The sequence below is a fragment of the Myotis brandtii genome, unplaced genomic scaffold (assembly GCF_000412655.1).
Source record: "Myotis brandtii unplaced genomic scaffold, ASM41265v1 scaffold165, whole genome shotgun sequence".
Classification (NCBI taxonomy): domain Eukaryota; kingdom Metazoa; phylum Chordata; class Mammalia; order Chiroptera; family Vespertilionidae; genus Myotis; species Myotis brandtii.
Window position 1 is genome coordinate 2,013,856 of NW_005356042.1, and position 15,488 is coordinate 2,029,343.

The 15,488-nt window shown below is 38.8% G+C and overlaps 1 protein-coding gene across 2 annotated transcripts in view; it reads right to left on the reverse strand.

The window, feature by feature from the left end:
* Positions 1-15,488, reverse strand: part of LSM14A (LSM14A mRNA processing body assembly factor) — a 76,924-nt gene that overhangs the window by 19,171 nt on the left and 42,265 nt on the right. Inside the window, exons 4-6 of one of the 2 annotated variants that reach the window (XM_005862475.2) lie at positions 8,672-8,794; positions 2,692-2,868; positions 2,353-2,418 (exon numbers count right to left, since the gene is read on the reverse strand). In XM_005862475.2, coding sequence (XP_005862537.1) covers positions 2,353-2,418; positions 2,692-2,868; positions 8,672-8,794 — 366 coding nt within the window. The remainder of the gene's footprint in view (positions 1-2,352; positions 2,419-2,691; positions 2,869-8,671; positions 8,795-15,488) is intronic. The other variant, XM_014536621.1, reaches the window with a different exon arrangement.

Consider the following 15,488-nt stretch of genomic DNA (forward strand, 5'->3'; position numbering starts at 1 on the left):
GCCACGGGCGGGGGGGGGGCCCCCCCCTCCCCCCCCCCCCGAGTGCACAAATTTTTGTGCACTGGGCCTCTAGTATATATATAAAGCCTAAGCGACTGGCAAACCGCTATGATGCACACTGACCACCAGGGGGCAGACACCCAATGCAGGAGCAGAAACTACAGGCATGGAAACATGGAACAGACTGATGAATCTCAGAGGCAAGGGGGGAGGGCAGGAAGAGATTAACGAAAGATCTTACATGCATACTAGAGGCCTAGTGCATGGATTCGTGCACTCGTGGGGTCCCTCAGCCTGGCCTATTCCCTCTCGCAATCCAGGGCCCCTTAGGGAATGTTGGAGAGCCAGTTTTGGCCTGATCCCCGCAGGCCAGGTTGAGGGACCCCACCGGTGCATGAATCCATGCACCAGGCCTCTAGTAAAAGATAATACAAAAGAGAAAGCCATACAACAATGTCGCCTACCATCAAGCAGGTTTTATTTCAGAAATGTGATGCTGCTTTAAAAAACTTTTATTTTAAAACTAGAGGCCCGGTGCACAAAAATTTGCTGCTGAATGCAGGTTTCTGGCCTTTGTTTACCTTCTGTATTTGAAACAATGTTGCGATCCTGCTGGCTGAAGCTTGGCTGTCTAAAGCAGGTTTCTGGGGTTTGGTTTAGCTCAGTGATTCCCAAAGTGGGCGCTACCGGCCCCTGGTGGGCGCTGCAGCAATCCAGGGGGGCGGTGATGGCCACAGGTACATTTGTTTTAACTTTTTTTGTATTACCTTTCTATTCTGAGTTCAATAAATAGTTTCATAATTTCAAACTTCAATGTTTCTAATTTACACCTTTCTTTACTATATTTTATGAAAAAGGTAGAAACATTAATACATATATCTTTCTGTTTAATTGCTATTAAAATTTAAAAAAAATTAATTTCCAGGGGGCGCTGAGTAATATTTTTTCTGGAAAGGGGGCGGTAGGCCAAATAAGTTTGGGAACCACTGGTTTAGCTTCTATATTTGTTACAATGTTTCTTAGAGAGCAGCTGAGAGGCAGGCAAGGCAGGCGGGGAACGTTGGCTTCCTCCGTCACTGGAGCAAGCAAGCCTCCTGTTCGCTTCAAGCTGCCTGGCTGCCGGCCGCCATCTTGGTTGGCAGTTAATTTGCATATCTCACTGATTAGCCAATGGGAAGGGTAGCGGATGTACGGCTAATTACCACATTTCTCTTTTATTAGATAGGATATTTGCAAGATTCTCCCCCCCCCCCAAAAACAACAAAAACTCTGAAAAAATGGTCATACGTGCCCATCACCCAACCTCCTCTTCAAAGCTAACATTTTAGTTACCTACTGTACATTATCAAAACCAGGAAAATTGACATTGGCACAAGATAATTAACTACATTACAGATCTCATTCAGATTTCAACAGTTTTTGCATGTACTCATTTCTTGGTAGATCTGCATAACTAACACCAAAAATTATGAAAAAACTCTTCTGCCCAGCAGGCGTGGCTCAGTGGTTGAACTGAGGAGGTCATGGTTTGATTCCTGGTCAGGGCATATACCTGGGTTGCAGGCTTGATCCCCAGGGGGGGGGTGCAGGAGGCAGCTGATTAATGTTTCTCTCTCATTGATGTTTCTAACTCTCTATCCCTCTCCCTTCCTCTCTGTAAAAAAATCAATAAAAAATATATTTAAAAAAAAAAGAAAAACAACCTGTTCTGCTACCACAATGAAACTCCCATGCTACAGCTAGCTACCAACCCTTACCATTCTTTTTTTTTTAATCTTCACCAGAGAATATTTTTTATTTTTATTGATTTTTAGAAAGACAGGGAGGGCCCTAAATGGTTTGGTTCAGTGGATAGAGCGTCTGCTTGCGGACTGAAGGGTCCTGGGTTCGATTCCGGTAAAGGGCATGTACCTTGGTTGTGGGCACATCCCCATTGGGGGGTGTACAGGAGGCAGCTGATTGATGTTTCTCTCTCATCGATGTTTCTAACTCTCTGTCCCTCTCACTTCCTCTCTGTAAAAAAATCAATAAAATATATTTAAAGAAAGAAAAAGAAAAAAAGAAAGACAGGGAGGGAGGGAGAGGGGGAAAGGGAGAGGTAGAGAGAGAGAGGAAAAATGTTGATCGGTTGCCTCCTATACTCACCCCTACTGGGGATCAAACCCACAACCAGGTATGGACCCTAACTGGAAATCAAACCTGCAATCCTTTTGGTGCAAGGGATGATGCTCCAACCAACTGAGCATCCTGGCTGGGGCCACTATTCATTTTTTTTAAAGCAATTACCACACTTTTCAAATATTCTCTCTATTGAGAAGCATAAAATATGGCTTTTAAATTCAAGTTACTTACCTATCTGTCTCTTGCTATCATTTCTGAGTTGCTCATTTTCTGGTCTTGAAACTTTGTGTATATCAGCTATAAGACATACAGAATAACACATTAACTCAGGACACATAATCAAAAATTTCTCTTAAGGTAGAAATGAGAAAACAAAACAAAAAACCCTCCAAATCTATACCCCCACCACCATCACTATTTTGAGCCAAATTTGAAAGAATGAACATTCTATCAAGTTCAGTTTAAACCTTCTAGTATCATTCATATAAAGTTTATCTTTTTAATGAAAATAAGGTGAATGGAAAATGTTGATGAGTCAATTAAGGAATTAGTAAATAGCTCAAGTTCTACCTCGCCTGTGCTCTTGATTCTCTATTGCTTTTTGGCTGGTAGATGGTAAAGGCCTGGTTGATACAGGGCTCCTTCTCCCAACAGGTGCTGGAGCAGGTAAGTGGGCCGAGGCGGTCTGTACTGCTTGTTCCATGGTAGGACTTTTTCTCAAAGGATCTAACTGAGGGCTTGAACGACCTAAAACGTAACCAAAAGATAAGAAACTACCCTATCCTTTGGGGATTTCAAAATAACCTAGATGCTAAAAAAATGTCTTATTTTATTTCTACCAATTCAAATCCTTAGCACAAATTTGAATTCTTCTACTTAGTAGACCAGAGTTTAAAACTGATTATCTTTAGTGGGCTGGTCACTAGGTTAGTTAAAAACAACAACAACAAAATACTCTGGAATTTTATCTGTATTTCTACCTATTGAAATAAGGTTAAATAAGTTTTTCAAAAATTTCTGCCTGGTACAAGATTCCCCAGGAATGTTATCAAAGTTCATGCTGTTGGTCAGATGCAGGTTTATACCAATAACCATAACCACAAGATTCCATTGATACTTCAGCCATTATTTCCAGAAGCTTTAATATTTTCAGTACTTTCTGAAGATATGTCTAATGATTACCTTTATATCTATAGGTAATATCTCCAATAAATTACTATTATAAATAAAGTAAAGAACTAGAAAGTTAAGTGAAGTTCTTCAATACTTTAGGGGCTTGGGTAAATTAAACATCAATACTTAAAAGGCCAGCAACAGCCCTAGCCGGTTTGGCTCAATGAATAGAGCGTCAGCCTGCGGACCAACATGTCCTGGGTTCGATGCTGGTCAAGGGCACGTACCTTGGTTGCAGGCTTCTCCCCGGTCTGGGCCCTGGCTAGGGCACTGCAGGAGGCAACCAATCAATGTGTTTGTCTCACATCAATGCTTCTCTGTCTTACCCTCTCTCTTCTACCCTCTCTAAAAGAGCAATGGAAAAATATCCTCGGGAAAGGATTAACAACAAAAAGGCCAGCAACAAATAAACCCTTCAGGTAATTACACAGCAGTGATAATAATTCCTTGCCATTTAAAACATCTCTTGTCAATTTTTACTTAATATAGATTTTGTACTTACAAATTCCATTTTTCCTTTTGAGGTCAGAGCTTCATAGTACAGTTACAATATGAACAGAAGAATGCAACATCGGGTGCTCCCATCATTATTTTTTGTCCCTATATTTGCTATAAATCTCTGTTTAAGGTGCTCTCATATCCCATGATACTGCACCAAAATGTTTTGTTAAAAAAAATTATGCTCATTTTAAAAAAATAAAGAATTCCCATATATGCTGCAAATGTCAACAATTGGTGAACCAGTGAATGCTGACAAAGCATTGGTTATTGTTCACTAGATGCTTCAGGGATCATTTATTAGTAACTAGAGCCCCAATGCCCGAAATTCAAGCATGGGTAGGGTCCGTAGGCCTGGCCGGCGATCAGGGCCGATCTGTGTGGTCCGCCGCTGGCACCCACCTTGGCTGGCCTCGGGCCTGAGGGCAGCTCCTGTGTTGAGCATCTGCCCTCTGGTGATCAGTGCGCATCATAGTGACCGGTAGTTCTGCTGTTTGGTCGATTTGCACATTAGGCTTTTATTATATAGGATACTCCCCAAGATTATGGTTATCTAAAGTAGGCAATTGCAAATGTGTACCATTTCCAGCCATTAATGCCAAAGTTTACTCTGCCATTAACAAAAACACTGTATATTCTGGGAAATCATGGAGGTTTATATAAGTTTTGGTCTATCAGAAGACATTTTGTCATTACTTATGATCTTCTAAAGAGATTTAATTTATAAAATAAGTGTTAAGTTTTTTGAAAATCCTATTGTTTAGTTAATGTTACAATACTACATTCTTCTAAGTTTATAAAATTTACTTTATCAGGTTTTTCTTTGAGAAAAGACCCTATGACAAGTATTAAAGAACCACAAGTGATAGGGCAATCACAACATCTCATTTGTTGTATACTTTGTAATTAAAATCTACTAGCCATGATGGCAATTTTGTTATAAATAGAGAAATACAGGTGATACTAGACGTATTATTAGGAATACATACAATAGCCATTTCAGCATAATAAAAACACACCCCTTGAGACATCTTTACGTACTGATATCAGTTAAAATTCTAGATGTTCTAATTTTGTAAAATTCAGAAATTATCGGTGGTAAAAATGCAGATTCCCAGGCCATCTCAGCCTTGTTATTGTTTTATTAATCCTTATTAGAGGATATTTTTTACATTGCTTTTCAGAGAGAGTGGAAGGGAGGGCGAGAAGAACAGAGAGAGAGAGAGAGCGAGAGAAAGAGAGAGAGACTGGTTGCCTCCCACACTCACGCCAACCAGGGGATGGGGAGCAAACTAAATACCCAGGCACGTGCCCTTGACTAAGCCACACCAGCCAGGGCTGCCATTCTTTATATAAATATATCTCTTTCTTACAATAAACTAGAGGCCCAGTGCACGGATTCCTGCACTGGTGGGGTCCATCAGCCTGGCCTGTGCCCTCTCAGCGGATGTCGGACTGCTGGTTTCACCCCGATCCCTGCAGGGATGTAGTATTGTGTGAAGGGGCAGGTGACCAGGGAGGAGCCCGAGCCCGGGCCAGATGCTGTGCCGCTCCTGCTCATCCTGTTCCAGCTGTGCCTGCCACCACTGCTTGGTAGTGCTGCTGCGGAGGCAGGAAAAGCTCATGCTGCCACAGCTGTGCTTGCCAGCTGTGAGCCCAGTGTCTGGCGCCCATCAGTCAGCTGAGCAGTGCTCCTGCTGTTGGAGCACACCGACCACCAGGGGGCAGCTCCTGCACTGAGTGTCTGCCCCTTGGTCGTCAGTGCACGTCATAGCAACTGGTTGACTGGTCCTACAGTCACTTAGGCTTTTATATATATAGATACGTACTTTAAAAAATTTGTATTTAAAATTTAATTTAGTCCTAAGTAAGAGAGAAGGAATCTAGTTATTTTCCCCAAATGATCAGGCAGTTGTCTGTCCCAATATCATTTATTAAACAGCTTCCCTTTTTCTAATTTAAAAATAATACCTCTATCATATACTAATTACATATTTATACTTGGATCTGTTCCTGATTTTTATTCCATTCATCTCTTAATTTATTCCTGCACTGTTTTATTTTATGAATAGATTATTGAGTAGGAAAGCCCTATTTCACTGCTTTTTATTTTTTAGATATGTCTATACCTCCACGTTTATTTTTAAGATAGTATGTGTATCTGTTTTATTAAGTTCTCATACCATTCCACTTAGACTTATTGAAATTACAATGAACTTAATTAATATGACAAGTAAAGCCTTCCTAATACTTTATCTCTGTGTCTAGGAATAAAATAATTCTCTAATTGCATTATCTTATTAGATCCCTCTATGACAGCGGTTCTCAACCTGTGGGCTGCGACCCCTTTGGGGGTCGAATGACCCTTTCACAGGGGTCGCCTAAGACCATCGGAAAACACATATATAATTACATATTGTTTTTGTGATTAATCACTATGCTTTTATTATGTTTAATTTATAACAATGAAATTGGGGGTCACCACAACATGAGGAATTGTATTAAAGGGTCATGGCATTAGGAAGGTTGAGAACCACTGCTCTATTAAATTTTGTTTTCAACATAGAAATTGGTCTTATTTCTTTTTTTTTCTTTCTTTTTTTTTTTAATATATATTTTATTGATTTCAGAGAGGAAGGAAGCGGGAGATAGAGATAGAAACATCAATGATGAGAGAGAATCATTGATTGGCTGCCTCTTGCACACCCCGCACTGGGGACAAAGCTCGCAACCCAGGCATGTGCCCTTGACTGGAATTGAACCTGGGATCCTTCAGTCCACAGGCCAACACTCTATTCACAGAGCCAACCGGCTAGGGCGGTCTTATTTCTTATTATGTATTTTTTACATATTTTCTCATTATTGTGAACATCATCTTTTATCCCCATTACATAATTAGTAGGTTAGGTTTTAGAACAATGATTGATTTTTGTGCATTACTTTATATTTTCCTTCTAATTTAAGCCCTTTATTAGTTCTAGGTTATTTAGTGAATTCTTAATTCCAAGTAGTAAGTCATAGCACTGACAAATAATGCTAATTTTAATAACTATGCCTCATTTCTTTTTCACGTGTTCCAGATTTAGCTAAAAATTCCAGAACAATGGTGAATAGCAATGACGATAGGCATCCTTATTTATGATTTAATAAGAATTCTTCTGGTGCTTCCATATTAAGGTTAAAGTTGGCTATTCATTAAGATAGCTAACATTTACTGATCATGTTCTATGTGCTAGGTACTATGATACTAATGGCACTGTATATATTTTAAAAAATTAATCCTCATAAGTCTGTTAGTTACCAGTAAAGTCCCATTTTATAGTTTAGGAAACTAATGCTTAAAAAGATTAATAACTAAAATAACAAACTAATATTCATACACACAAATATACACTGAAATTAACCTACAAAAAAGTCTGGAAGCATGTACAACAAAATATAAATATTTGTTATTTCTGGGTAGAGATTGTGGGCATTTTAATTTTTTCCTTATGCTTACTATATTTCTAATTAATCTACAACAAATCTTTAGAATGTTTAAAAATTAAGTTATTTTAAATCAATGAGTAACAGTAACTACAATTATTTCAAAATATCTACAGTAAGAGAGATTATGTTTAGCATTAGCTTGATTTTATTCTCAATAGATTTTTAAAATATTGTCCTGTGATTATGGCATCTTTCTGAAACAACTTCACATTGTTTTATTTAAAAGTAAACATCTATATAAAGCAATGAAGCCAATAACATTTACTTTGGCAACAAATAAAAATAGATATGGAAACTTGGGACCACTGAAGGCTATAAGACTGGGTGAGGGGAAAAATATAATTTAAAAAAGAAAAAGAACAGGGTAGTTTAAGAAGCTTGTTAAATGCTGACCCTAAAAGGGTTCTAATGTAGCAGTTCTCAGGATCTACATTTTTAAGTACAGTACTCAAGATGATTTGGTTGTGGGTGGTCTACACTGAGAACCATTGCTCTAGATCAGCAGTTTTCAACCTTTTTCATCTCATGGTATACATAAACTAATTACCAAAATTCTGTGGCACACCAAAACAAACAAACACCCAGGTACTGTATAATTTTAATTCCTTCATACCAAATGGCTATTGTTGTGTTGGCTGTTGTCATTTTTTTTCCCCATTTGACAATTTAAGGGAAAAGAGGCCAGTGCCCCTGATTAAATAGTCAGGTATTGTATGTTTTAAAAATTCTTGCAGCAAACCCATTGATCATTGCTCTAGATCAGGGGTGGGCAAACTTTTTGACTCGAGGGCCACAATGGGTTCTTAAACTGAACCGGAGGGCCGGAACAAAAGCATGGATGGAGTGTTTGTGTGAACTAATATAAATTCAAAGTAAACATCATTACATAAAAGGGTACGGTCTTTTTTTTTTTTAGTTTTATTCATTTCAAACGGGCCGGATCTGGCCCGCGGGCTGTAGTTTGCCCACGGCTGCTCTAGATCCTGTAAGGATGCTAGGAAAGATGCAGGAGCATAATGAATAGTTTGTTTTTTTTCAGCTGTTATTTTAAATTCATCAAGGAGAGTTCATTTTCAGTGGTGACTCTAGGATTAATTTGATATATTTAAGTATAATCATACAATTTATATTACACTTGCTTTGCAAAAAATTGTCAAACTTACAGAAAGGTCACTGCTTCAGTTTTATTATCTAAGACTAGAAAAAGTCTAAATAGTGGAAGTCATTCAACAATATACTTATTGCAACAGCAATTAGGAGAAAAAATTTAAAAGAACCAAATAAAAATTATACAGGTCATTACAAACTGCAAAAGTTCTTACATTCGGAGAAAGATAAAACCAGTATAGAAGTTTAGAATGGAAATATTTGAAAGAAAAAAACAGCTTACCTTGAGATAACTGTGTTTTTACAGATCTTGTATCCTGTGTAAAGGCAGAACCAACTGCACTACTTTGGGACAGGGTACCGCTGTTTGATGTTTCTGTTCCAAAGGATGTCAAGGAGCTTCCAGCTTAAAGAGATTATTTTAATGACAAAAAAATCTTTTTTAAAAATTTAAACCTTTAAGTTATATAAAGTAATGTACCAATTTAATGATAATTTTCATCACCCTCTTGTATCACTTATACATATTAATAATGCTGGAAATTAATGAAAGTGTAACAAAAATTAGTTTGAGAAATCTTTGATAAGCATGCCATATATATAATCCAGCATCCTAGATGCAAAAATTTTTCTAACGTGCAATACTGTCATAAGCAGTTATGTGGATGGCATAGCAGGGACCCACATGAGATAAAGAAGTAGCAGAAATGGTACATTCTACACCAACATTAAGGTTCAATTATTTTAATTCCAAGTATATGCACAAATAGCCAAATCAGCAGATAGGTCTATGATGTGCTTTCCCAGCATTTCCAAGGCAACAGACAATGGACATTAGTCCATTTTAATGCTTCTACTCAGGATGACACTGTGGGGGGCTGCAATCTGCCTAAAGCAACCATAAGAGCTTTGGTAAAGCCAAGTAATAAATCCCTAGAAAGGACCCAATTTTTTGTTATGCTAGTTTATATCAATCTTCTTTCTTCCTTAAGTTTCTACAGTACTCATGGATCATTCACTTTTCTTTCTAAAAAATATTTTTAGTGATTTTTTTTAGAGAGAGGGAAAGGGAGAGAGAGACATTGATGTGAGAGCAGAACATGAATCAGCTGACTCCTACACATACCCCACTGGGGATCGAGCCCCAAACCCAGGCATATGCACCGACCAGGAACAAAATTGACAACCTTTCAGTGCACAGGATGACACCCAACCGAGCCACACCGGCCAGGGCAATCATTAAATTTTCATATGCTGTGCTCTCTTCTTACTATTTCATCTATGCAGGTTTTCTCTAGGAAGCATGTACAACAAAATATAAATATTTCTATAGCCCTTCTCCCACCCCTAAATCCAATCTAAAGATGGTAATCAGAATAATATTTTTATGAGATATAAATATAATCACATTACTACAATGTGAGCTTTCCACTGCTCTAAAGATAAAAGTTCAAACTACCTACACACCTCAGTTTATATGGCCTTCTCCTTATCTGCCTACCTTTTCTCTCACCACTTTCCTTTTCACCAGTCTAACTGCACAGAAATGTATCATCAATCTACTCTTTTGTTGTTGTTGTTAATCCTCACCTGAGGATATTTTTTCTATTGACTTTTAGAGAGTGGAAGGGAGGGGGAGAGACAGAAACATACATGGGAGAAAGACACATTGGTTGCCTCCCACATGTGTCTGCGGGCTGATTCTAGTACAAACAGGTTGGCAAACTATGGCCTGTGAACCAAATTCAGGTTTGATTTCCTAGGAGGGCATATACAAAAAACAACCAATGAATGCATAAATAAGCAGAACAAATCGATGTTTCTCTCTCTCAAATTAATAATAAAAAAAGATATTCCCCTCTCCACTGTACTGCACTGGCATCTTAATTTTACTTTTTAATATTCTTATTGATTTTTAGAGAAAGAGGAAGAGAGGGGGAGAGAGAAACATCTATTGGCTGCCTCCTGCACGTCCCCTACTGGGGGATCCAACCGGCAAAGCAGGCATGTCCTGACCTGTAATCAAAATAGCAGCCTTTTGATGCATGGGATGATGTTCAACCAACAGAGCTACAGTGGCTCTCTTTATTTTAAATCAGGATTTAAGTGAGTCTATTTCTTTATTCTTTATTCCTTATTCCTGATGTATTTGTGGCAATAATTCACTGTTCTGATTACTATAACTTTATAGTAAATCTCGAAATTGAGTAACAATCTAAAGCTTTCTTCTTCAAGACTGTTTTTCTTATTCTAGGTTTTTACTTCCGTATAAGTATTAGAATCAGCATGTCAATTGCTATTTTAAAAATGTCTGATGGGATTTTGATCAGGGTTATGTTCAATCTGTAAATCAATTTTGGGAGAAAAGTCATCTTAAAAATAGTGAATCTTCCAAGTCATAAGCATGGATTAATTCTCCATTGATTTAGATCTTTAATTTCTCTCAACCATGTTTTGTGGTTTTCATTGTAGTGTTGTTGTTTTCTTAATATATATATTTTATTGATTTCAGAGAAGAGGAAGAGAGATAGAAACGTCAATGACAGAGAATCATTCATCGGCTGCCTTCTACACGCCTCTTACTGGGGATTGAGCTCGCAACCCGGGCATGTGTCCTTCACCGGAATCGAACCCGGGAACTTTTGAGTCCATTGGCCAACGAAAATATATATATACTAGAGGCCCAGTGCATGGATTCATGCACTGGTAGAGTCCCTCGGCTTGGCCTGCAGGAATCAGGCTGAAACCAGCTCTCCAACATCCCCCGAGGGGTCCTGGATTGCAAGAAGGCACAGGCCAGGCCGAGGGACCCCACCGGGAAGGGGCTGAAGGAGGACTCCAGGGCGTGTCTAGTCCTTCTCACCCAGTCCTGATCGGCCAGATCCCAGCAGCAAGCTAACCTACCAGTCAGAGCATCTGCCCCCTGGTGGTCAGTGCACGTCATAGCAACTGGTCGAACAGTAGGACACATAGCATATTAGGCTTTTATTATACAGGATTTTTTATTGATTTCAGAGAGGAAGAGGGAGAGAGAATCATGGATTGGCTGCTTCCTGCACGCCCCCTAGTGGGGATTGAGCTCCAGACCCAGGCATGTGCCACTGACCTGAATCGAACCCGGGACCCTTCAGTCCGCAGGCCAATGCTCTACCCACTGAGATAACTGGCCAGGGCCCTTTGCATTTTCTATGTACACAATTATGTCACCTTCAAATACTTTTAGTTCTTCCTTTTCATTCTTTAAATCTTTTATTTTTTTCTTGTCTTACTGAATTGAGGACCTCTACATTAAATAAAATATTGAGACAATTTTGCCTTTGCTTTTTATTCTTTACCCCAAGGGAAATGCATTCATTATTTCACCATTATGTAAGCTTTTTCATTTCACTGATCAAATTTAGGATTCCCTCCCATTTCTTCCAAATATATTTCTTTATTGATTTCAGAGAGGAAGGAAGAGGGAGAGAGATAGAAACATCAATGATTAGAGAGAATCATTGATTGGCTGCCTCCTGCACGCCCCCGACTGGGGATCAAGCCCGCAACCCGGGCATGTGCCCTTGGCTGGAATCGAACCTGGGACCCTTCAGTCCGCAGGCCAACGCTCTATCCACTGAGCCAAACTGGCTAGGGCTCTCTCCCATTTCTTAGTTGTTGATAAATGGGTGTTGAATTTTATCAAACGCCTGTTCTATCTTTTGGAATTGCAGTTTTTCTCCTTTATTCTGGTAAGGTAGTAAATTACTAATGATTTTCAAATGTTCAAACAGCATTGCATTCCTGAGATAAACGTGACTTTGTCATTATGTACTCTCCTTTTTATGAATTGCTAGCTTCCACTGCTAATATTGTGTTAAGAACTTTTACATGTGTGTTCATGGGAGATGGTGAGCTGTAATTTTCTTTTCTTGTAATGACATCATCAGGTTGCCTCGGTTATTTGGTTAGGAAGTATTCCTCTACCTTTATTCTCTCAAAGAATTTGTGTTAAGACTGGTAAAATTATTTCTTCCTTAAGTGGTAGAATTTATCAGTAAAGCAAACAGTCTAGAATTTTCTTTGTGAGAGATTTCTAATTACAGTTTCAATTTCTTTAACAGCTTTTTTTTTTTTTTAAGATTTTATTTCCTGTTGTGTTAGATTAGGAAAGTTGTATTTTCCAAGGAACTTATCTAAGATGTCAAATTTATTGACACTACTCACAATATTTTCATATTCTTTTAGGATCTATAGTGATGTCTACTCTTTCTTTTTTTGTTGTTAATCCTCACCTGGGGATATTTTTTTGCACTGTTTTTCAGAGTGAGAAGGAGGAAAGGGGGAGGGAGCAAACCTGCAACTCAGGTACATGCCCTTGACCAAGAATCGAACCAGAAACCCTGTGGTGTGCAGGTTGACACGCTAACTACTGAGCAAACCCAGGCCAAAGCTTCAATTAAAAAAAAAATTCCTCACCCAAGTATATGTTTGATTTTCGAGAGAGGGAGGGAGAAATGTGAGAGAGAAACATGGAACAGTTGCCTCCCGACCCACTGGGGATCGAACATGCAACATTTTGTTGTACAGGACGACGCTCCAAACCAACGGATATTGGTGATTTGGGTCTTCCTTTTTGTCTTGATCAGTCTTGATTAGGGCTTATTAATTGCATGAAAATTTTCAAAGAACTAACTTTTGGCTTTGTTGATGTTATATATATTTTGGCTTGTTTCTACTATTTTGTTTTTTGCTTTTAAAACTTTTCTTCCTTCTGCTACTTTTGGACTAAATTTCCTTTTTTTTTCCTAGCTTAAGCTGGCAGCTTAGAATACTGATTTTAAAACATTCTTGTTTTCTAATATATGTACTTAATGGCATGAAATTTTCCCTCAGTAGCAATGCTTAAGCTCAACTCCAATTCTGGTATGTTGCATTTTATAAGCTTTATTTATTTAAATCTTTATTGTTGAAAGTATTATATATGTTCCCTTTTTCCCCTCATTAACCCCTTCTAGTCTGCCCTCCACCGCCCGCCCAGGACTTCACCACTCTATTGTCTGTGTTCATGGGTTACGCATATTTGTATACAAGGTCTTTGGTTGATCATTCCTATCCACCCTTCCTTCCCTCTATGCTTGTATGCCTCTGGATCTATTTTGTTCATCAGTTTATTTTGTTCATTAGATTCCACATAAGTGTGATCATGTGGTACCTGTGTTTCTGACTGGCTTATTTTTGCTAAGCATAATACTCTCCAGGTCCCTCCATGCTGTCTCAAAGGGTAAGAGATCCTTCTTTTTTACTGCTGCATATTCCATGGTATAAATGTACCACAGCTTTTTTATCCACTCATTTACTGATTGGCACTTGGGCTGTTTCCAAATCTTAGCTATTATAAATTGTGCTGCTATGAACATAGGGGTGCATACTTTCTTTCTGATTGGTGTTTTGGGTTTCTTAGGATATATTCCTATAAGTGAGATCACTGGGTCACATGGCAGTTTCATGTTTAATTTTGGGAAATTCCAATCTGTTTTCCATAATGGCTGCACCAGTCTGCATTCCCACCAGCAGTGTACTAGGGTTCCCTTTTCTCCACATCCTTGCCAGCACTTGTCATTTGTTGATGGTAGTCATTCTGACAGGTGTGAGGTGATACCTCATTGTCATTTTAATTTGCATCTCTCTGATGATTCATGACTAATTTTTCATGTCTCTTGGCCATCTGTATGTCCACTTTGGAGAAGTGTCTATTTAGGTCCTTTGCCCATTTTTTAATTGGATTGTTTGTCATCCTTTTAATTGGATTGTATGAGTTCCTTATATATTTTGGATATTAATCCTTTATCAGATGTATCATTGCCAAATACATTCTTCCATCCAGTGGGCTCTCTTTTCAGTTCGTTGATGATTTCTTTTGCTCCGCAGAAGCTTTTTATTTTGATGTTGTCCCATTTGTTTATTTTCTCTTTAGTTTCCTTTGCCTGAGATGTATCTGTAAACATATTGCTACAAGAGTTGTCTCATTTTATAAATTGTAAATTAAAAAATTTTTTTTTGCTAATTTCCCATATGATTTCTTGTTTGATTCATTAGTGATTTACAAGTTTTCTCAATTTCCAATTATTTGGATATTTTCAAGTTATCTTTATTATTAATTCCAAATTTAATTTCTTTGTGACTTGAGAAGATACTATGAATGCTTTCTATCCTTCTGAATTTAATGTACTTGTTTTATGGCCCAGGATTTGATCTATCCCACTGACCAGTCTATTTTATTTGAAAAGAATTTATTTTCCGCAATAGTTGGGTATTCTATTTTTATAAATGTTACACACACATTTAGGTTATAACTTTCTGATGAACTGCCTGCCCTTTGTGCCATTATGAAGAATCACTCTTTACCGCTGATAGTACTGCTCACCTTTAAGCTGTTTTATCTGATGTTCACTTACCTAACAGTTTTGTTATCAGTGTTTGTGTGATATGTTGTGCCTATTTCTGTATTTCAGTGCATCTCTCATCTTCTATATATATAAAGAGCCAGGGTCTATAACAACCAAAGGCTCGACCAAACACCGGAAGTCAGTGCTGGGTTGCTGTGGTGCCCCAGCACTGACTGCAGCTGGTGCTGGCGCAGCGACCCAGCACTGACTGCCGAGGGGGCTGTGGATCAGGCCTGGAGAGAGGCCTGTAGAGAGAGAGAGAGGCAGGGTCTGATCCACAGCTTCTGTGGCAGCTGTTGGTCAGCTGTTGCCTCTCTCCTTCTCTCTGGGCTTCCCCAGAAGCCACGCCTGTTTCTCTCTGGGCCTCCGTAGGGGCTACTAATCAGCCTCGCATCTTTGATCAGGCCCAGAGATAGGCCCAAAGACGCTGACTGGCATAGAAACCAACCAATCAGAACCTAATCTGGGTGAACTGCGAAGGCAGAACCTAAGGTGGGGGCTAAGGAGGAGTTTTAAGGGCAACAGCTGTTTGGTGTAAGGTGTAAGAAAGCGGTTCAATTTTTTAATGACCACTTTGGCAGTATAGTGCATATGGCTGGCTATCAGTCCAGATATAGGGATTTGTGTTTTTGTCTGCCAAGAGCATCTCTTCCTGCTGAAAAAGGCTTTACTCAC